This window comes from Neoarius graeffei, chromosome 28 (genome assembly GCF_027579695.1).
Source record: "Neoarius graeffei isolate fNeoGra1 chromosome 28, fNeoGra1.pri, whole genome shotgun sequence".
In the NCBI taxonomy this organism is placed as follows: domain Eukaryota; kingdom Metazoa; phylum Chordata; class Actinopteri; order Siluriformes; family Ariidae; genus Neoarius; species Neoarius graeffei.
In genome coordinates, this window is record NC_083596.1 from 1,093,816 (window position 1) to 1,116,636 (window position 22,821).

General features: G+C 40.6%; 2 protein-coding genes across 5 annotated transcripts; both read right to left on the minus strand.

Moving 5' to 3' along the window:
• Positions 1 to 234: 234 nt before the first annotated feature.
• On the minus strand, positions 235 to 8,129 carry LOC132875497 (diamine acetyltransferase 1-like). The gene is made up of 6 exons (XM_060912305.1): positions 7,839 to 8,129; positions 7,344 to 7,395; positions 5,702 to 5,785; positions 3,699 to 3,800; positions 1,873 to 1,913; positions 235 to 609 (listed from the first exon to the last, which is right to left on the minus strand). The coding sequence occupies exons 1-6, from the start codon at positions 7,902 to 7,904 to the stop codon at positions 439 to 441; spliced, it is 516 nt and encodes a 171-aa protein (XP_060768288.1). The 5' UTR covers positions 7,905 to 8,129; the 3' UTR covers positions 235 to 438.
• Positions 8,130 to 9,199: 1,070 nt separating this feature from the next.
• Positions 9,200 to 14,190, minus strand: LOC132875555 (uncharacterized). Of its 4 annotated transcripts, XM_060912418.1 has the most exons (8): positions 13,954 to 14,190; positions 12,185 to 12,215; positions 11,500 to 11,604; positions 10,826 to 10,938; positions 10,623 to 10,701; positions 10,323 to 10,528; positions 9,884 to 10,043; positions 9,200 to 9,673 (listed from the first exon to the last, which is right to left on the minus strand). In XM_060912418.1, exons 4-8 carry the CDS (start codon positions 10,898 to 10,900, stop codon positions 9,543 to 9,545), a joined length of 651 nt encoding a protein of 216 aa, XP_060768401.1. In that variant the 5' UTR covers positions 10,901 to 10,938; positions 11,500 to 11,604; positions 12,185 to 12,215; positions 13,954 to 14,190; the 3' UTR covers positions 9,200 to 9,542. The 4 variants fall into 4 exon arrangements, with proteins under 4 accessions (XP_060768401.1, XP_060768402.1, XP_060768403.1 ...); XM_060912419.1 differs by lacking the exon at positions 13,954 to 14,190 and having other exon boundaries at positions 11,500 to 11,601; positions 12,185 to 12,569; XM_060912420.1 differs by lacking the exons at positions 12,185 to 12,215; positions 13,954 to 14,190 and having other exon boundaries at positions 11,500 to 12,023.
• Positions 14,191 to 22,821: the final 8,631 nt, after the last annotated feature.

Genomic DNA, 22,821 nt, shown 5'->3' on the forward strand with positions numbered 1-22,821 from the left:
TTTCGTGTGTGGGAAATACCTCAAAAAAAGCCAAGCGCGACAGAAAAAAAAAAAAAAATCCTTCGAAAAACAATAGGGTCTTCGCACTGAACGGTGCTCAGGCCGTAATTAATATCAAAATGCAGGAGTGAAGGAGTCAAATCTGTGATTGAAATTAATATAACAAATTTATCAACATATTTTGGCCAAAACAGAAGAATTCAAGCAGAAAATTCAAGAATTTGAGCTACACAGTCATGTCACTTTTATTTATTTCATCAGTTATGGCATCATCAAGAGTGAATTTTATAAAAGTACAACGAAAAACTATGAACACAAGTTCATATACTGTTAGAATGCATGTTCAGTGCATCATCATCGTTTTACTCCAGATTCAGTTCAGATTTCATTGTATGAATATATGAGTTAAATGAATATAAGTGTGTTTTCTTTCCCTTGTCACGCCTCAGACATCATTTTGATCAGATTCTCCTTGCTGATATGGAACAGTCTCCAGCCCTCCTGGAGTGAGAGATCTCTGGCACCGCGTCGTTTATAAAACTCAATGGATGCTTTGTTCCCCTCGGCCACGATGAAGTGCAAACTGCTGCAGCGAGACTTCACTGCTACCTGAGAGAGAAATAAACAGTACCAGAACACACTGAGTGCACATCCTCACCGCAGGTCAGCGTTTCCGGACCCGTTTACACTCCCTAATAAATGTTCTGCTGCATTCTAACGGCTCATAAACTCTAATCGGGTCCTGAGATAAGCAGCGCACACTACAGGTGATAAAGCACGCGCTTTCTGACCTGTGTTTTGCTGCTGTAGTCATTTATGAACAATCGCTGTTGATAAACCTGTAAGATTATGGGCCATAAAGTCTGACATTTCGAACCTTCTGGAAAAATCACAGGAGAAAAAAAAAAACAACAGAATTTATATTTCAGGATGTTATGCCCTGAAACTGCACATGTGAACTATGAACGGGATCACACATGAAAAAGTTACATTTGGAAAATAAATCCATAAAAAAAATTATCAAAATCACATGTTAAAATGAATGAATTGTGTGAAAAAATATATAAATAAATAAATATCATGCATAAAAATAAATCATATGGGGGGGGGGGGGATCTTTTTCACCAAATACTTTTAAACTGTAAAAATAAATAGATTTATTTGCAATTGTGAAATATCTTACATCCAGGTGAATTCAACCAAATTTTCTCTTCATGAGATTTTATTTTAAATATCAGAGATTAATCTAATTTCTCAATATTTTTATCTGTTTTTTGAAATGAGAAATTGTCTTATTCTATTGGCAGGTAATTTTGCTCATTTATGCACTATCTTCTACAAAAAAAAATCAAATAGAATCAGATCATTTTTAGCTTGAAATGAATAAATGTGTAGAAATAAGTTTACGGTCTTATAATCTCAAAATGAGAAATGTTATTCAACTTTATTCAGCGTTTCTCCACCTGCTAAGAGATGAGTTTTTGCAGATGAATGTGTGTTAAACTGCTGCTTGCTGTAAGATTTAATTTCAGAACCTTTACCCAACACAGAGTTCTGTTTAAACCCAAAACAAAGCTCCGTTCCATCCACACTGAGCAGTCTGCTCTGAGCAGGACATCCGAGTTCCACTAGCCGGAGTGAAGAGAGAAGAGTTCAGGCATGACTCTGCAGATGTGTCCGAGACTCAAGATTCATTAACTTTACCAATCATTAACTCGAAGCTTTGTCTGTAATCCAGGAATATAAATGTTTATCTGGTCTTATCTTATCAGTTAACCTTTGGACAGATGTGTCTGTGGATTAATGTGTTGTAAACGAGTACAATATTAACAAAGACTGGAAAGGGAACAACGCTGAGGTTCAGGTACTCACATGGCTCAGGAACTTCAGGATTTCTGACCCAATTCCAAAACCTTGTGGAGGAAAAACAGAGATTTTACTGAATATAGAAACTATAAACAGGACAGAGATACAAAAAAAAAAAAAAAAACAGCTTAAAACATGAACTCAGGGTCAACAACGCCCTCACACACACACACACACCATAAACACACTCCGCTGCACCAAGGACAAAACATGAGTCCAAAAAGAACACAGACGTTTTCACCGAGCAGCGAAACACAAAGCGCCGTGTTTTTCTTTCATCATTATTTTCTTCTATCAACAGGTATGGAGGGAAATATATTTTATATATATAATTAATTCTATATAATAAGCAAAAACTGTAACCAATATAACAAATAGAAGTTATGATACAGTAATACACATAAATATTGACCCCCTTCAGAGTCATAGCAGCACATTTTGTCAGCAGCCTCGAGGAATTACAGAGTGATGTTTTTATTAAAACCCTTTATTCAAGACAGGTTTTATTTACAAAATAGATCCTAAATGTATTTGCTGGAAGTGATCAGAACATTGATTGGACCGAGCCCTGTGTTAACTCAGTACTGTGTTGATGGTGTGAGCTGTGAGGAAAACAGCACTATTCTGTGTTTAGAAACCCTCAGGTCAGCTTGGGTAAAATCTTCACATTCTGTTGTATTGTTATAAAATTTAATCTTGGAATAGGTGTGGCTTCCTGATGGAGTAGGTGTGGCTTCCTGACAGGGTTCCATTGTGTTTTCCAGCTAAAAAGTCTCAGCTATAATCGTTGACAGGATTCTGTTTGCAAAATAAATATTCTGATGGAAAGAAAACCACAGACTTCAGTGTGTTCGAACCTCTGTTACTCAAAACCCGTAGCACTGACGCTGATTCTGACTGCTGAGAAAAAAACTGCAGTGTCACCTTTTAGAAAAAAAACCCAAAACATGATCATATCCCAAAGGCTTCAAGAACAGCTTTTCATTTATTTTGGGTCTTGGATTGGTGTTTTAGGCAAATTTCCTATTCCAGTTAAGTGGTTAATCCTGTATAGAGAACCTTTAAAAAGCTGTAAAGTACAGAGATAAACATACAGTACCAGTCCTAAGTTTGTACACCCCTTCTAATTCAGTGTTTTTTCTTTATTTTTTTATTAATTAAAAAAAGTCACTTCATGTCTTAAAGTAATGACGGATGTCATTTCTCTTTACTTAGTTGTTCAGTTCTTGATATAATATGGATTACTACAGCTGTGGTGTTGAATAGGGCTGTTTTATTATTTGTATGTTTATTGTTTGATCTCAGATGCATTAAGAAGGTAAGAAACTTGTCCACTAATGACCTTTTGATGAGACACAGCTGCTAATTGAAAAGTGTTCCAGGTGACTCCCTCATGAAGCTGGTGAAGAGAATAATAGTGTGTAAAGAGTCATCAAGGGAAACGCTGGATACACTGAAGAATCTAAAATATTTGTTTACAACATAATTCCAGATGTTATTCCATAGTTTTGATGTCTTCAGTTTTGTTCTACACTGTAGAGAATAGTCAATACAAACACCTGTGAATGAGTAGAGTAGGGGTGTACAAACTTTTGACTGGTACTGTATTTAAATTTCATGACTTGCACCTTTCTACAGATAAAAGCTACACAGATACAGAAGGTGTAGGTTTGATGATGCCACTCCATCAACAAGGAAAGGTAAAGTTTCGGGTTTCTGGAGCTGATGGTGCTCTTTTTCCATCACGTTTTGACCTTTGGCTCAGGGAGAGTGTTTATGGCAAGGTCATGTGATTGTGGAGCGATAAATCTGATCACTTCTAAACTTTGTACCTCTGAATTCCTTCATGACATAAAAGTCTTCCAGGTAGAGCAGCTTCCCGATCCAGGGGTCGTAGGTGAAATAGTACATGGCGAAGCCGACCACCGTGTGACCTGACGGGAGAAAATGTTTCACTCAACACGCAATCGACAGCAAAACACAACACACCAAGTGACCGTTAACCAAATGTGTGCATGTGGTGAAGTTGTGCTCGTCTCCGATTGTGATTTAAAGGTTTGGGAATCAAGTGAGTCACTGTTCGAGATTCGGTTCTGCACTACCCACTGATCACTCAGCTCAATCACTGATCTGGGGTCAGAACATTGTGGGGTTAGTTTTAGGGCAGATGTTGGTGTGATGTAAGTTTGGTGAAGTCGCATGTATTCGTTAATCCTTACCTGTGTGTTAATGTGTATGTTACACTACTGTAACTGATCTTTCAGTTACCTCCCCGCCCACGCATGCACACCAAACACACGGTGTACAAGGCGAAGCAAGAGACTGTAGCCTGAAGACATAAATTACAGAGCGGAGTTTTTATATTTGGTTTTTGCACATGAAGTAAAAACAATGGACATGTTTAATGTGTCTGTAGCTGTATGTGGAAAAACACATGGCACACTGAAAACTTAAAGAGCAATGAAAATAAAGAGAATGGAATTTAAATGAAATTAAAAAGAATGAAAATAAATATAAAGATAAGATTGTGACACTGCTTCGGCTTTTCGGAATTCACATGCAAACAAACTAAATTCCATGTAAATATGATGTGGATATTAGTGTAAGAATATTATCTATAATTTTATTAAATGTTTGAAAAATATCTTCCATGTTTTCACAGAAATGGATCGTTCCACTTCAGGAAGTTGGGGGGGGGGCACTGGTGTGATACAAGCTCTGTGACGTTTTCACTCCGTGCGATGAGAACGTGAATAAAAGTGAATTTCAGTTTTTGTCTTCACAAATAAAACTTTGTGCTCAACCAGCTTTAGAGAAATGATCTGTAAAGTGTTTTAATGACATGACGTCACCCAGCACGCGCTTCAACACCCCACTGACTCCAAACAAGTCTGATTCATTTGTGTGTTTAACCCTAAACTGAATATTTAATTAATTTATTTTTCTTGCACAAACAGATGAGACATCGCATCATCAAAACATTTCACAGTGAATTTCTCTAAAACTTTTTGAGCACAAACAACCTGAACCCCTTTTATTCACCTTCTCATCATTCGGAAGGCCAAGTTCACACGGCTCGCCACACACTCTGCTGAGGGCTTCGCAACGCTTTAATTACTCATCACATAAGGTCATGATATGTAATTTAACAGTTATTCCATGAAATCGAGTTGTACATGAGCTGATAGCCACTATAATCCATGTATGATGAGACTGAATGGAATAACTGTTTTATTTTGTCCACATTCACTGGATTTTGAGAAACAGAGCATTTTTATTTTTTGCAAATTTGATCAATACAAACTTTATACAAAACATCCCACAAAATTATTTCTGCTGAGAATGTAAGCAAACCCGTGAAATGACAGGAGCAAGTTGTGAAAAATGTGATAATAATAATTCTTTAAAAATAAAAAAGATATCATCTTATCATCAAATACTTTTATTCCATATTTTGTTGCTTTTTTGGTATTTTTTGTGGTTTTGTTTTCGAGTAGAGTTTTTATTTCGTCCTCAGTGGATTCAGCAACACGCTCCACCATTTTGTTTTTCTCTACTCACGGTATATGAGCTGATATCCTAGTAGCAGAGTAGCCAATCAGAGCGCATGATTGCTCATATCCAGTGAATGTGGATAGAATAATTAATGATATAATCTACTCTGAGTGTTGATGATGTTGGTTCTGGCTGTGGCCCTGTGCGTCACTGCACACACGCTTATTTTTATTTCATTCATGTTTCCAGATCATGCTCGAAGACTTTTCTAGCTGGCCTGGGAGTAAAAGAGTTTGAGTTTAACAGCACGGCTGTGAGAGCTGGAAGTCACGTGTCCTACCGCTGGCGCTCTGCTGCTCTCTCGGCACTTCGGCGATGACACACTGATAGAAAGGATGATCCCCGAAACCATCCTCCAGCAAATCTACAGAACAAACACAGAAACAGTCCAATGATCTCATTACAGCAGGATAATTGTTTATAATAAACTCTTCAGCTACACTGAGAAATAAATGAAGCAAACTATTTCTTCTGCATTGTTTGTACCTTTATGTCCCAGATTCCCCAGGGGTTACATGGGGTCACATTCTCTCTCTCTCCTCTTTAGCTTTATTAATTTATTTTACAGATTATTATTAGAACTATAACAACGATGGATTTTGTGTGCTAGTATTTTGTTAAATGTTAGTGGGAGTCACATTCAGACAAGACACACTCTGAGGAATTCAGTGAAAATAAACAGAAAGTTCCCATCCATCTGCCTCCATTAAACACACTCACACTGTGTGTCCAGTCATAGCCCACGGAGTGTTTGGGTTCTAACCTCCTCTCAGACTCGGTGCTGTGAGCCAGACTTCTGGAACTTTCTACAACTCGACGAGTAAATACTGCTGAACATAAAGTGAAAGTTTCTGATCTGAGGTCAACAGTGACACATTACTGCTGCTTCTGCGCGCACACACACACACACACACACACACACACACACAGTTTAATATAAAACAGATTCCTCTGTGTTCCATCGGGCTGAACCACACCACTGTGGGATGGATTTTTTTCCCAAAAGAATCCAACGCTTCCCACGAGACGGTCAGATCAGTCGGAGGAATATTCCTTTAATCTTAATTTTTTTTTTTACACAGATGTACAGAATAAATTGTTTGAATATAAAATTAGCCCTCAGTGATAAAACTGTTGAATGGTCAAGACTCGGGGTTGATTTACCCAAAAGGTTTGGGAACTCGTGGTGTCTGTGGTGAACTGTGATCAAGTTTCTAGATTTTTGAAAGTACAGGACCGGTCAAAAGTTTGTACACCCCTACTCTACTCATTCCCAGGTGTTTCTGTATTGTGACTATCCTCTACAGTGTAGAACAAAACTGAAAACAACAAAACTATGAAATAACATCTGGAACACATCTGGAATTATGTGGGAAACAGAAAAGTGTGAAACAAAACCTATTTGATATTTTAGATTCTTCAGTGTATCCAGCGTTTCCCTTGATGACTCTTTGCACACTACTGTCATTCTCTTCACCAGCTTCATGAGGGAGTCACCTGGAACGCTTTTCAATTAACAGCTGTGTCTCATCAAAAGGTCATTAGTGGACGAGTTTCTTACCTTCTTAATGCATTTGAGATCAAACAGTAAAAAATAATAAACATCAAATAATAAAACAGCCCTATTCAACACCACAGCTGTAGTAATCCATATGATATCAAGAACTGAACAACTGAGTGAAGAGAAACGACATCCATCATTACTTTAAGACATGAAGTGACTTTTAATTAATAAAAATAAAGAAAACACACTGAATTAGAAGGGGTGTACAAACTTATGATTGGTACTGAAAAGCAGTTGTCCTCAGAACCCAATGATGTGCCTTATATTGTTTAAATGTGTAAAGATGCACACTAAAGGTGCAAAACACATCACACTGTTTACACTTCGGCTGGTTTATTTCTCATTTGTGTTCCTGTACCTTTCTCAGTCAGAATGACCTGCTCCTCCATCTGCTCGTACTGGGCAAGTTCCTGGGACAAGAACACACACACACACACAATGTTTAGAAAAGAATTGCTGCAGCAGTGCTACAGGCAGTGTGAATGTGATCAGTGTGAATGTGATCAGTGTGAATGTGATCAGTGTGAATGTTTCCCCTGGGGAAGTGAGAGTAGTGAACATGTGATCATTCAGGATCACTGATGAACATTTACAGCTTTACTCTGAAAGGCTAAAAGCACACCACACTCACCTTCGCAGGTTAAAAAACAAACAGGTGTGTGTGTGTGTGTGTGTGTGAGAAACACCTGCTTTATATCTTTATATATAAAGCAGGTGTTTGATGGAGCCCCGCAGAGAGACAGCTCAGTACCGGTTCCACCTTCGGTAAACCACTGGGTTTTGTTTAGTTTTATTTATGCGTGTGTGCGCAGTCAGACAGTGGCTCGTGCCCCCGGTGCCCCCGGACCGGTACCTTTATGAGTCGCAGTAAGTCCGCCACGTCCCCGCGCTCCGCTTTCCGCAGCAGGAAACTGGCCATTTTCTCTTTTTATTTTTCTTCCCTTTCCTGAGGACTCCTCGGTATGTGAAGATGAGCAAAATGTGTTTCTTCATTCGCTCCCCCGGGGGGCCGATCCACCCTCACCCTGAGTCCGAACCGGTTCGGTTCTGGAGATTAAACCGGGTTTATGCGCGCGGAGCGACATGGAACAGAAAGCCGCACAGCGCGCGCGCTATTTATACCTTAAACAAGGAGGAGGGTGGCGCGCGCGGGTGTGTGTGTGTGTGTGTGTGTGTGCGCAGTGGCGCGCGGGTGTGTCTCACACACACACACCCGCGCACCACTGCACACACACAGTGTGTGTGCAGTGGTGCGCGGGTGTATGTGTGTGTGCAGTGGCGTGTGTGTGCAGTGGCGTGTGTGTAATGGCACGCGCGTGTGTGTTAAATATTACATCATCTCTTACAGTTTTTCTCAATTGCTAAAACACTAAACCCTATTGTCTGAACCAAATGCTCAGTTGCCTGAACCCACTGATTGAATCAGTCACTCTTTTGGCAAAACCATAAGCACTTTTCACCCGTTTAGACACAACTTGCCAACGCATTTTCATTGCGATGCACCCGTGCTGCATCATGGTGAGCACAGGTGACAAAAGTCAAACACAATTAAAGCGCAGGTGTCACCACTTGAACACAACAACTCAAAATTGATCACACATTTGGCTAATGATGTGAGGGAACATATACGCCAGTTCAGAGGGCACTGGTTTGTGAGGCCCTACAACACTCACCAGCTCCTCATTTTCGTCAATCACATCCCAAACAGCAAAATGCCCGCGGCCCGGAAGCGGCAAAAACAGTCAGCCAACACTCGGGAGTGAATCTAGGTCCGATTGCGGAAAGCCGCGTGTTTAGAAATCGGCCCGCTTCTGGCGCTGGTAACTGTAGGTATGCGAAATTACACTCGGGCCAATTCCGGAACGCCGAGTGGCCATCTAGCAGCTATGCTGCAAAAATCAAATCTAATCATTACCGCTCATATATGCGGCTTTATTCACACTCATATGTTGTTTAAAACACCAACATAGGGTGTCCAGCAGATCTTAGACTTCATGAGTTCGTATATAATGAACAAAAGCTATTTTATACAAATTTAGAACAGTGCACGGCGCTTACGAGTCAGTCCTCAGATATCAAGTCATGTGTCTAGGTAATCACAAAAATAGCCTCCTAAGTATTATTCTTTGTACTGAAAATGGTAAGAGACGTTCAAGCTTAAGTCATTTTCTTAGTTAAGCGTGTTCAGTACCTTAAAAAAAATTACAAACAGGGTCAATGGCAGTCAGTTTATTTCCTTAATGCAAGTATACATACAACTCCAAATACAAAACTCAAATGTATGCCCTTTCAGTGTGTGTATCGACAGATTGGTGGTCAGATTGCCACCATGTTACTCGGTGTTGCAAAAAAGGAAAAACCAAAGGGGAGGTCGTGACAGATTTCGAATGCATTTTGCCATTGGGAGATACTACAGGTTAATAGGGTAAAATTTCAAACTAAAAGATATCAAATTGAAACTTCAAAAAACATTTCCATTCATGTGAAAAACTAAAATCACATGCACGTGCACACAAACCACCACACGCACTAAAAATGTGTAACAAACACGATGCCTTTAGGAAGCCTGACAACCCCTTTGACTCCTTCCTCCATCTCTGTCCGCTGCTAGCTGGAGCCAGCAGGTGATCAACTGTTCAATTTGTTTGTCTGAAGCATCTTTTGTCAACACATTTCTTCTGACAGCATCTGGGGGGGAGGAACAGAAATACATGACCATTCATGCAGAAGTGCAACTTTCACTCCAGTGTCAGCAACTGTACATCACTTAATGCAGAGGATATATTAAAACTGGTCAGATCACCCTTATGTGACAGTGATTTAGTGCAAAGAACTTCACATATTTTTATAACCCATACATCCAAACCAATTTGCTTAAGTGACAAAGCTAAAACTTACCCAGAACAACAAGCTTCAAAGCCAAGTTTTTGAATGCTGGCTTGCCATTCACGCCACTCCAGTTCAGTCCTTTCGCCAGAGATGTGGTTACTGTCCTCTTCATTATGCGCCAAACGGTCTCCTTCACAGTCAATCCCCCCACAATTCCCAGATGTACTGTCTGAAAGAAGTGTATGCATATCACCAATTACTACATCACATTACACTTTTACAGGATATTGGTTACAGTCCCTGAAGCAACATTAGGTGCCTTGCTCAAGGGCACTTCAACCATGGATGAAGGTGTCGGTATACACCTTCCATTGGTCAGGGTGGGATCCCAACCTGCAACCATCTGATCCAAAGACCAACTCCTTAACCAATTAGGCCACGGCTGCCAAAACATTTCCTGCCAACTGCATTTCATGTTTTTTTTTGTTTTTTTTTATCGTTTGCTCACCAAATTTCTTTTCTCTTCGGGGTTCTTCAAGAGGACCTCCAGATTCTGAAGGTCTTCCTGGGAAGAAAGTGGCAGTCGACAGTGTGACGCATCAGGCAGAGCTTCAGAAACTGGACGACCGGTGGAGTGTGACTGGAGTTGAACCAAAATGAACATTTGTTGCTCCCGGATAGTAGTCAACTGGATAAGTATCTCCCTCAGAAGGGCTGCAAAATAAGACGGAAATAAAAGCGTTGGTAGAACACATTTATACACAATAAGTCCATTGCTGTTTACTGTCCACCTTTGTAAAATACATACACGTAGGCACAGCCTCTACAGAAACCCGGCCATGTTCTGGTGTCATGGAGTGATCCAAATGCTGTTCTCGTGGAGGGATCTTGGGAAAAACAAAAGAAAATGGGCATCAGAATTGTATACACCCTCATTAAATCTGTATTTAGTGTTCCACACAGATTCAAAGCCAACATATTTTCTTTTAACCATCTTTGAAAAGATCTTACAAGGTCTGCAGTGGAATCTGAGGGCCTCCGAGGCGGATTCCAAGGTGGTGTGGGGACCACAGAGGACCAAGGCATGGTGATAGAGGAAGATGGCAAATTTTCTCCTAATAGGGCTATATTGACATTTGCATTAGATTCATTAGTAAGTTGAATTTAAAAAGCACATTCACAAACAGTGGAAACTAGCCAAAGTGCTGTACAGTGTTAGCCTGGCTAAAGCCATCCCCTTTCTGCTTCTTTCCATTCGCAGTATAGGGTCTGGATACACAGTGCCCTGAAGCGATTGTTAGGTGGGAGGAATGAACTCCGCTCTGGTTTGAAACGATTGGACCTGCTCTCTCAATCGCTGACAGTTGCCCATGACATATATGCCCGACATCATTTGGCATCATCGCCATTAGCTCCCTCCCCCAAACCTGCCCCGTTCACTTATTGGCCCGGTAGTCTGGCTACATGAGCAAACCCCTCCCAGCACTGTGTATCCAGACCCTATACTGCGAATGGAAAGAAGCAGAAAGGGGATGGCTTTAGCCAGGCTAGTACAGTGTCATACTAAGACACTAAAATGAGCAATAAAACATGGCAGCAGAAAAATAGGATACTGAGCACTGATCACAGCCATAATGTCAAGAATTATGAATAACTTGGTACCGGTAATGTGTCACAGGCCATACCTTCAGGGGCTTTGATGTGGGGAGCATTCACAAGCTGTGTGCGGGGCTTCTTGCGGGCTGGTGGAGAACATGTAGGAGCTTCAGGGGACCAATGCGTGGTGACTGCTAAGGAAGATGCCAAATTTTTTCCAAATATGGCTATGACATTTGCATTAGATTCATTATTAAGTTTAACTTGCAAAGCGCATTTACAAACAGTGAAAACTGGTTAGTGCTGTACAGTGTCATGCTAAGAGACTAAAATGAACAGTAAAACATGGCAGCAGAAAAGTAGGATACTGAGCATGCATTTCCTCATTTCAAGTATCTATAAAGATACTTGACTAATTGTGCAAAATTCACAGCTGTCATGTCAAGAATTATGAATGATTTAGTTATATATGTTACAAGCCATGGATAACAAGGCAGTGAGTGCTACCATGGTTACATTAAACTCCAAAGCCCAATTCACCAAACTATCACCAAGGTCAGGTGTATGATCAAAAGGGTCGTCTCCATCACTGTCACTGTCATACATAACATCATCACTTTCACAGTTTACAACATGATTTACATGTACAGTGTGGTCATCAGTCAGATCTCTAAAGTTACCCTCCTCAATACCTTGTAGCAAACTGGACACTGATTTGACTGCCTTGCGTCTAAGATTGGATTTGAGAGAATGCATTTCATGAGCCATGCTTACCTTAGATCAGTTGAAATATTGAAGAAATTACCTAAGGAATAAAAAGAACAGTTGAGACAGGAGCAAGACCAACGTCTAATTACACAAACTAGTTTCAATTTGACATGAATTTTAACCCATTCCCTTCTAGTACTCCCAATGACAAAATGTATGGAAAATCTGATACCCATGACCTTGAAAAAAAAAGTATGTTCCACTTGGAATGTGTACTATTGAATGATTACTATTGCAATTTGTTTCATGGCAAACACTAGACTGGACTAAATATCTTGTAAAAGAAAGAGGGGCTGGCTAAAACAGACCAAAAAAAAGGAAGTACATTATAGGCAGTTACTACATGATTTCAATTTTTTGGGGGGTGATTTTTGTGATCAAAATGACTGATTTTGCAGCAGCATTCTCTCTTTTGTTGTTGCGAAGAATTCTTTACTTTTAAACTGCATCAAAAAATCTAAACAAGCTTAATAACACAAACACACCGTTTCCTTTTTATTTTCTGTAAGAATACTAACAAAGAATATTAACTTACTGAAGTGTAAAGATACTTTTTTTTTAGAAACTGACGCAGGCCCATTCAACTACTTGAAAGAAAAGAAAGAAATGAAATACATAACATAAATGTGATAAAATTAAGGATGTTTTTATTCAGTAAACATTTTTAAAAAAATGTTCTACAACACTCTAGCCTAGTGACTTACCAGTAACAAAATGGTCTGAACATATTCTGTACTGTTGTAGACGAGAAGTATTCAGGTCGCTCTGCATAAAGCAGCTAAATACTCTGTCTCCTGGCAGAAAGCTCCTTGGTTTGCTTGTGTCTCATGCTGCGTTCATGTGCTATGGGAAGATGATATTTTCCAGTTGGGAAGTGGTATTTACCAGTGTGTTGTGTTCACATGCTTTTGTTGTTGTTGACAAATTTTAAAGATGGTGGACCAGATGCTATCGTTAGCAATAGCGTCTGCTCTGGATAGGTAAAAACAAACCATAACACCACATTTTTAAAGGAAACGGATTTCTAACGTATTATATTACACCTGTTAATGACGCAACATTGCATAGACACAAAAAACTACCCACTAGTACTAGTTAAAAAAAAAAAAAACACCTTTAGTAGCGTACAATGCTTACCATTCAAGTGTCTTGTACCGCTCGCCGCCATGTTGAAAAGGTTAAAGTTCATCTCATCTCGGCAACTCGTACCAAAATTTTCTACGAGTTGCCCAGTGGGAAAATACCACAAGAGGAGGCGTTCATGTGTGCTTTCCATGTCGGCATTTGGTATTTACCATAATTCCCATAGCACATGAACGCAGCATTAGAACACCCCAACACAGCACAAAAGTTTACCATTGTAGGTTTTTGATGATCCAAGTGCCTCGTGGGTTCAAATACCGCGTGCTGCCGTTATTTCCCCCTAATCACGAGTTTGTTGGCCTTCCAATATGGCGCAGGGTTTGTTTACTTCCGGTTTCGCGCTTCAAAGTCCACGGCATTTTCATACATTTCCCCCAAAATGCCCATTTGCACTGTCGGCACTTTACACAGACATTATTTTTTAAAAAATGATCGTCATCCATCTTATTAATCTAGCGAATTGAATTGAGAATTCTCTGATATCGCATTTAATCTCTGACGAAATCATCTGACAGACCGACAACAATCAATTTTAATCAGCATACCTCAAAGCATTTAATATTACTGAACAAGGTCAAGGGAACCCTAATCGTTTACGCGTCTTAAGGATTTTTTTTTTATAGAAGACTTACCTCAGGTTATTAACAGCTGCTCCGGCTTGACTTCACCGCGCGGGACGAGCAATCCAAAAGCACGTGGAGGGGGGAGTCTTCCAATTTAAACGTCTGCACACGTGACGTTACTGCAGTGACTTGAACGGCCATAGTTTTATAGAATAACGGGGATGTCATGGCTCAGATGGCTAAGGCACCATACCATAAATCCGGGGACCCGGGTTCGATTCCGACCTGAGGTCATTTCTCGGTCTCTCCCCGTCTCTCTTTCCTGCTCATTTCCTGTCTCTCTACACTGTCCTATCTATTAAAAAAAAAGTTTTATAGAATAATGTGTTTGATATGTAATGACTTCTAATATATATATATTTTTAAAAACATATTTTTTACTACTAATAAATAAATAAATAATGAACAAGTCAGCGTGGCATGGGTTGAATCCGGGTGACGTCGCCGCCAGCTTGATAGGCAGCAAAGATGAGCCATCTACAGGACGATTTGCATATAGCGCTTTGCCGCCCGCCAACCGTTCAAAGGACAGCTAGTTCTATCCATGTTTAACTGGGTGCTTTTGATGTTGACGCCATCTCCTCGCATTTACGTTGCCTGTACAAAATGGGTAAGACCAGTATGCGCTCGCTGACCGCAGTAACAGTTTTGTGATGGGCTGAGCTATCTAGTGTTGAGAATTTAAATTGTAGGCATGACTATTTGCTAGGATGGTTCCGAGATCAATATCTCTACCCACCCCAAAACAAATAGCCTAAGCCTGCATGTTAAAAAAATATATACCTTGGTCTGTATAGGCCACTGGATTTTCTGTTAGTTTAAAAATGACCTGGCCCACTTGTGGTTGCCACGACTGAGCCGATGCAGAGACAGCCGACAGAGCCGCAGGTTTTATGGAAGCGGCCCTCTCCCGGTTGCCATGACCCAGCCGATGCAGCGACAAACTGACAACCCCACAGGTTTTACGGAAGCGGGCCGCTCCCGGTTGCCGCGTCTCAGCCGATGCCGTCACTCTGCCGAGGGCGCCGCATGTTTTACGGAAGCGGGCTGATCCTGCTTGCTGTCTGGGATGCGAGATGCTCTGTTAGGGCAGCAGGATGAGCATCCCATCTATGTTCTTTGCAGGGGCGGGCCGCCCGGGGCGGCATCACGGCACGAGCGCGGGCACGCAAAAAAAAAAAAGGTCCCCCCCCAAAAAAAAAAACCCGAAAAAAAAAAAAAAAACAAGACGGGCGGGTGTGTGTGTGTGTGTGTGTGTGTGTGTGTGAACATTTTGGATGGGGAAGCCCAATAGACCCTTTTCACTGACGTCACCGGAAACCGGAAGTAAACAAACCCTGCGCCATATTGGAAGACCAACAAACGCGTGATTAGGGGGAAATAACGGCAGCGCGCGGAATTTAAACCCACGAGGCACTTGATTCATCATAAACCTACAATGGTAAACTTTCGTGCTGTGTTAGGGTTCTAACAAAGCTGATGGGAAAGGTGAAAAGAAGTCTTTCTACAGAATACCAGCTGTGATTGAGACACAAGCAAACCAAGGAGCTTTCTGCCGGGAGACAGAGAATAAGTGCATTACTGAGTGTCTCTGAGCAAAGGAGAGCCTGAACGTTGCAACCTCCCTATAGAGATCTTGCAGTCACGTGACCGGAAAGTACACAACCCCCATCGTGTCGGTCAAAAACACCGCTGTATACTGCTGCACTCGTGTACAGAATGGATCAATTTCAACCGACGGACTACACGGCTCATTTTTCTAATGAACAGATAACTAGATATATGTCTAAAATAAACGATCTACAGATTTGTGACCCTTATGGCTTTTCGGACGGAGTTTTCACGACCGGATTTTGAACTGCCAGCGGAATACCCGGATGTGTATGATTACCTCATTAACTTTCCCTCGCTGTTCAGTGGTGAAGCACTGCGTGCTTATAAATCTCTGGACAGTTTTCTTTACAGAAATTCAGGATTTGTCAGCGACTCAGATGTGGCATCTTGTAAACAAGAAAATAACAATCCTCATTGGATGGGTAAGTCACTTAAGTATTGAGTATAGCACTGACCAGCCGATTATAGAATAGAATAAGGTAATTCCAAATCGTCCGTCTTGTTTACCATGGATCTGGCGTTGGAGAGGTAGAGGCTTGGCAGTGGAGGTTTGAGTAGCTGTTTTCTGAGCTTAGTCAACAGGCCGGCTCTGCAGCCTCGCTTTTGCTTCCGCTCCCGGCGCCGCCTCCTTCGCTTTGCTTCCGATAACAATCCACGGAGACCCCGCTGGTCTCGCCCGGAATGTTTTTTTTTTTCTTGTCCGGAATGTTGTGCATGCGATGGAAATCGCTACAAACCGTCATTTTCTGCTGGAAACCAATGTCCAGTAAGTCCATACGGTTGTAGTGGATATTGAAGTCCGGTACAGACAAACAACACGCAAAAATACACACAAAAAACATAAAAAACGTGCACAGGTAGGGAGAGCTTGTAGCCGCAGCCGTTGTAGTAGAATTGTGTATATAGTAGGGTTTTCCAGAAGAAAAGGTAGAAGTAAAAGCATAAGTAGAACCAGAAGTAGAAGGCGGAATATGGCGTTTGACCGACACGATGGCGTCTGTCACAATCTGGATCGGCTGTGACGTCACATGCAAGTGCTCCATTGGCTGTTTATTGGTTGTTTGTAAAAATGTATCAATTGTTGCCCTTCCCACGGGAATCACCGCGGGCTCGAGAGACGAGACCTGACGAGTTAGTTTGTTGGTAGCAGAACAAAATGTCTGGACACAAATCGGGTTTTCAGAAAAGGAAAGAAAATAAACGCAGGGTCGAAAATACAAAAAAGGAGGCAGAAAATGCAAAACGAGTTTTAAGGTAGGACAAATGGTTACTTTTCTGAGGCAGCCCGCCGTGGCTGCCTGCAGGCTTATTTATTATAGCCCATTTAGTTAAAATAGTTGATATAAAATGTTTATAGTTATAGTTATGTGATGGTTGTCCTGATTTAGACTGGTGTTGTTTTTTTTTTTGGAGGGGAGGGGGGGTGGTTGCGCGATGTTGCACCCGGGTCCAGATTAGGGCAGAACCGGCCCTGGCTACATTTCAGGTGTAGTTTGTTTTATGAATGTATGTACTTGCATAGATGTGTACTTGGTCTTCCAATATGGCGCTTAACAAAATCTCGCGGCGCGGTGACGTCATGCGGTAGCCCTCAATACCAAAGTTGCGCAGGTGACATCATCAGTGTGTGTGTGTGTGCCTAACTTGTCATAGCCCCATAATATGCACAATCCCGCCAGTGGAACGTTGTACTAGTCATCAAAAAGACTTTACTACCATAGTACTACACTACTATGACGTTACACAGAGTCTTAAGTAATACATTACGACTTGATCATTGCCATTCTGGTAACAGCAAATTTATAACTGGCCATGTCCGCGACGTACAACACACGACGAGAAATGTTTAAACGACCATGTAAAGCTGTTAACATTCTGTTGGTTAATACAGAGCCCAACGCGGGGGGGCGGCATGAGCGCGGGCGCGAAAAAAAAAAAAACGGTCCCAAAAAAAAAGGTCCCCCAAAAAAAACCCCGGAAAAAAAAAAAGACGGGCGGGGGGCGCCAGCAGGGGGTTTCGCCCGGGGAGTAAATCACTCTAGGATCGCCACTGGTTGTTTGGGACAATGTGAGTTTTCACAGAGCCCTTCAGGTTAGAGAGTGGTTCAATATGAACCAAGGTTTTATCAATCTTTGCCTTCCACCGTACCCCCCTTTCCTAAACCCCATTGAGGAATGCTTCTCATGGCGGTGGAAGGTATATGAACGCCAACCTTACACCAGGGTAAATCTCCTGCAAGCCATGGAACTTGCCTGTGGTGACATAGGTGTGGAGGCATGCCAAGCCTGGATAGGGCATGCCAGGGTTTTTTTCCCCCGTTGCCTGGCCAGACAAAATGTGGCCTGTGATGTGGATGAAGTCCTGTGGCCTGACCAGTACGGAGACATGATGCTGTGGCTGAGTAATGCACTTATTTGTATATTTTTGTACTTTATTTTTACATGGGCTTACTGTACACAAGTGGCAAATGCACAAGATTTCTGCTTGTGCATTTACATGTAGCACTTGTAAAGGCAAGTTTATTTCTGTGCATTTCATACACAGTGGCAGTTCAATGTGCTTTACAGAGGTAAAAGTAAAACAGTAAACAATAAAGGGGGAAGAAGAGAGAAAAAAATAATAAGAATTAAACAATAGTAGAAATAAAATAATAAAATGGGAGGCACTTAAGGCATATCTTGGAGGACAGATCATTGCCCACAATACATATACTAGGAAAGTCCACCAAAATAACATCACAGATCTGTCCTCTAGAATTAAAGCTTTGGATAGCCTTATATCTAGCTCTCCAACCCCCCATAGGATGAAAGCGAGAGTTAGCTTACAGACTGAAGCTGATCTTCTATTAACTACTGAGGCAGAAAGGCTAATCTTTAAGTCCCGTAGTCGATTTTATGAAGAGGGTGATAAACCTTCCAAACTATTGGCCAGTCAGCTTCGTCAAAAAGCAGCATCCCATGTCATTTCACAAATTAGATTACCTGATGGTGTATTAAGTGAGGATCATCAAACCATCAACAATAATTTTAAAGAGTTCTACTCCAAATTATATTCATCAGATTTAGATCTAGATCAGCAACAATTTGACACTTTTTTTTCTGTAACTTAAACATCCCCACTATTGACTCTGACACAGAAGAAAAATTAGAACAACCGATCACTATAGAAGAAATCATCACTGCAATAACATCTCTACAAAGTGGTAAAGGTCCTGACAGATTCCCCAATGAATTTTATAAAAAAAATTAAGGAACAATTGGCCCCACTTCTTCTTTCAGTTTATAAAGAATCGGTAAAAAAAAAAGTTCTCCCACCCACACTCTGTCAATCATCCATCACACTACTACTGAAGAAAAAGAAGGATCCACTTGATTGCGCATCATACAGACCCATCAGTTTAACAAACTGTGATGGTAAAATATTTTCTAAAGTCATTGCACTTCGTCTTGAGTCAGTCCTTCCTTACTTAATATCTGAGGACCAGACTGGATTTATCCGGGATAGGCAGTCCTATTTTAACTTGAGGCGCCTGTTCAATATCATATATACTAAGCCCAATAAACCAACCCCAGAAGCCATTATATCACTTGATGCCAAAAAGGCATTTGATAGGGTCGAGTGGGATTATCTCTTCCATACACTGCGAAGATTTGGATTTGGCTGTAAGTTTATTAAATTGATTAAGTTGATATACACAGATCCAACTGCATCAGTTTGCACCAATTCAATCTCTTCTGATTATTTTTCTCTTCACAGAGGTACCAAACAAGGTGACCCATTAAATCTGCGCATCTTTTAGCTATAGAGCCATTGTCAATAGCTTTAAGAAACAATGGTAACATAAAAGGTATAGAACCTGGGGACCTAACCCACACTGTCCCACTATATGCTGATGACCTATTATTGTATATCACCAACCCCATCACAGGTATACCTGAGGTCCTAACTGTCCTGGAAAACTTTGGAAAAATATCAGGCTACAAACTCAGTTATGGTAAAAGCAAGTACTTTCCCATTAACAAAGGTGCTGAAACATATCTAAACCTACCATTTAAGCTCTCAATTCACTCCTTTACATATCTGGGGGGTAAAGGTTACCAAATCATACCATCATCTTTTTAAGAATAATTTTGATGCTCTTCTAGAACATACCAAAACAGACATCAAACGCTGGTCCACTCTACCGTTATCTCTCATCGGGAGAATAAATTCTGTAAAGATGAATGTAATACCTAAATATCTTTATCTATTTCAAGCTATACCTATTTTCATACCACTTTCATTTTTTAAGTTGTTCAATCAGGCTGGTTCCCCTTTTATTTGGCATAATAAGTCAGTACGCATACGGAAAGAATTTTTGGAGAGATGAAAAACCTGTGGTGGACTGTCTTTACCAAATCTTCGTTCATATTATTGGGCTGCAAACCTGAATACTATCTCCCTATGGTTAAAGGACTGGAATGGCAGGTACCCACCCAGCATGGCTTCAGATTGAACAAGCCACAAGTCGTCCTTACTCACTTCCCACTTTACTCTGCGCATCTTTGCCATCAGTTGTTAATAATGTGAGTGGAAATGTAATTGTTACCCAATCATTACGTATCTTGAAGCAATTTAAGAAATGCTTGGGTGCCCAGAACATGTCCTTTTATTCGCCTATAGCGAATAATCACCTTTTCCGCCCATCTTTGTTAGACAGGGGCTTCCGGACCTGGCATGATAAAGGTATCCATAGCATTAGCGATTTGTATATTGATAATACTTTTGCAAGTTTTGAACAACTGTCCACAAAATATGAACTGACTAATACTCATGTCTTTCGCTATTTACAAATCAGGGATTTTGTAAGCAAGAAATTTGCCAATTTTCCAAATACCCCTCCTTTGTCCTGTTTCAACCATCTTTTAAAGGTCAATCTGTTTAAGAAAGGTAGGGTGTCAATAATTTATTGTGCAATAATGGATATACTTAGTCCCTCCGTTTCCCACATCCGGGAACAATGGGGAAATGACATGGGGATCCCACTTTCAGATGAAGAATGGGATATGGCTTTACTGAGGATCCATTTGTCTTCTATCTGTTCAAGACATGCCTTGATCCAGTTTAAGGTCTTACATATGCTACACTTTTCTAAAGTTAGACTAGCCAAAATATTTCCAGATATAAACACTACTTGTGACAGGTGCAAACAGGCCCCAGCCACCAACTACCATATGCTATGGTCTTGTCCAAAACTGTCATCTTTCTGGGATTCCTTTTTTGACACAATCTCTAAGGCCTATAATTGTAATTTCCAGCCCTGTCCTAAAATTGGCATCTTTGGTGTTGCATCATGTACAGATGGGTCTATTCTTCCAGTTTACCTTCAGAGGGTTATTGCCTTTTTCTTTGTTAGCTAGGTGTGCCATTCTCTTTAAATGGAAGGATTAAAATCTTCCAACAAATAATCAATGGATCAGAGATGTTATGTTAAATATAAAGCTGGAAAAGATTAGCTGCACTCTGAATGGCTCTGTTAATAAGTTTTACAAAATGTGGGACCCTTTCATACAATGTGTGAATTTGTTACCTGGCCTGGAACTGTGAGCGTATATCACTTGCTTATACTTATTGTATTTACTATCCATCTTGCTGATATGTCAAATTATACAATGGAGCACCAATCTTTTTTTCTGTTTTTTCTTCTGTAGTTGATTTTTGTTTGTGTATGTGTTTTGTTGTTTTTTGTTTCTTCTTGTCTGGCTTGAGTAACATCTTTTGGTGTGGTCATCATTTTGTCCACAAAGCATTGTAAAATCTTTAATTGCATTGTGAATTTAATGACAAAAACACCATAAATAAAGTGTTAAAAAAAATAAAGTGGTCGGCATGTTGTGTAAATCAAATGGTGCTAACCCTCCAAAAATCCATTTTAATTCCAGCTTGTAATGCAACAAAACAGGATAAACACCAAGGGGGATGAATACTTTTGTAAGACACTGTAGGCTATCAACAGTGGAAGGACTTATATGCATGTATTTGGTTTTAGAAGCCTTAAAGAAGAGAGATTTCTTGTGTTGCTTGCTCGAGTCTATGCAGAAGGTCTTGGGCTGCAGAGATGGTGTCTTCAAGGAGACAGGAACTCGGCTGGATGGTGTGAGCTGCGTCTCCTTTTGTGGCTACTGCCTCATATACAGGCGCTCGCCACTGTCATCGAGCTGTAAGAATGTAAGAGTGTAACAATGTGCGAGCACTGCACATGCGCATAAGCATCACAATCACCAGAACAGTGACTCGTGATCTCGCGATATGAACAGTTGATCTCATGTTATCAAAGAATGAGTGTAACAATAGCAAAACTTCATAACCAATCAGCACTTATCCTGATCAAGTTCAATTACCCATTCTATTTCTTGATAAACTTTAGAACCAATCAGAACTAGAAACGAAATAAGAGAAACCTCGTTATAACTTCATAGTATCAAAAGATAATCAGCAGATAAAAAGACAAATGTAATTCACCTCATGGTTCGCCGAGGCTACTGATTCGATATCAAGTAAGTGGTGTTTATTTTAAGAAAATTTACCTTTTGATTATCACAGCTTTTGTTTGGTTCTTCTGAAAGGTCAAATGAAAGGTTCTGTAAGTTGTTTTTTTTTTTTTTTAGCTTTTTGGCAGATATTTAGGCGAAGTATTCCAGCGTATAGATCTAGTTCACAGATCAAAGTCTTTTGAACAAAGTCCTGATGCTCCTCACAGCTTGGTGATGCTTGCAAGAGATGAGGCGAGTATCATTGAGAACATGTATATATGCTATATTTACTGTATGGACATGGTATCAGAAGACAATTTTATTTATAAGCAGTAGCCACATGGACCTATAGGGTACCTATTTTTAATGTGAGGACATCGTCCCATCGTACTGAACTACAGGGAAAAGGAGCGGAGCGAAGGGATCGCCCTGAAGTACACCAGGAGTATAGCGTCTTCAGGAGTAATAACCGTGGCTGAGGTATCGATGTCTGTTGCCTTTATGGCATTTACGATCACAGGAGGAACTCCGTATGACCTGAGGATCTCGAACATGATTCTTCTATCAGTTGAGTCAAAAGGCTTCTTGAAGTCAATGAACACCAAGATGGCTTCTTTCCAATGGCTCTTTACTTTTACAGCATTTTTCCTCAGTGCAATTATGTGAGATGTTCTTCTGGATTGACGGACTCCGTTTTGTTTGGGATGAAGCAGTTTATCAATAATTGGGTGAAGTCTGTTGAAGAGTAGA

What these genes read in the sequence shown, in the direction of transcription:
- LOC132875497 (XM_060912305.1), bottom strand. Translation starts at nt 7,904, where the DNA reads ATGGCCAGTTTCCTGCTGCGGAAAGCGGAGCGCGGGGACGTGGCGGAC. An exon ending in ACTTACTGCGACTCATAAAG is followed by an intron (nt 7,396 to 7,838) that starts GTACCGGTCCGG and finishes TTCTTGTCCCAG; the next exon opens with GAACTTGCCCAGTACGAGCA. An exon ending in AGAGCAGCAGAGCGCCAGCG is followed by an intron (nt 3,801 to 5,701) that starts GTAGGACACGTG and finishes TTCTCCCGTCAG; the next exon opens with GTCACACGGTGGTCGGCTTC.
- LOC132875555 (XM_060912418.1), bottom strand. Translation starts at nt 10,900, where the DNA reads ATGCCTTGGTCCTCTGTGGTCCCCACACCACCTTGGAATCCGCCTCGG. An exon ending in TGTAGAGGCTGTGCCTACGT is followed by an intron (nt 10,529 to 10,622) that starts GTATGTATTTTA and finishes CTTATTTTGCAG; the next exon opens with CCCTTCTGAGGGAGATACTT. An exon ending in TTTGAAGCTTGTTGTTCTGG is followed by an intron (nt 9,674 to 9,883) that starts GTAAGTTTTAGC and finishes CCTCCCCCCCAG; the next exon opens with ATGCTGTCAGAAGAAATGTG.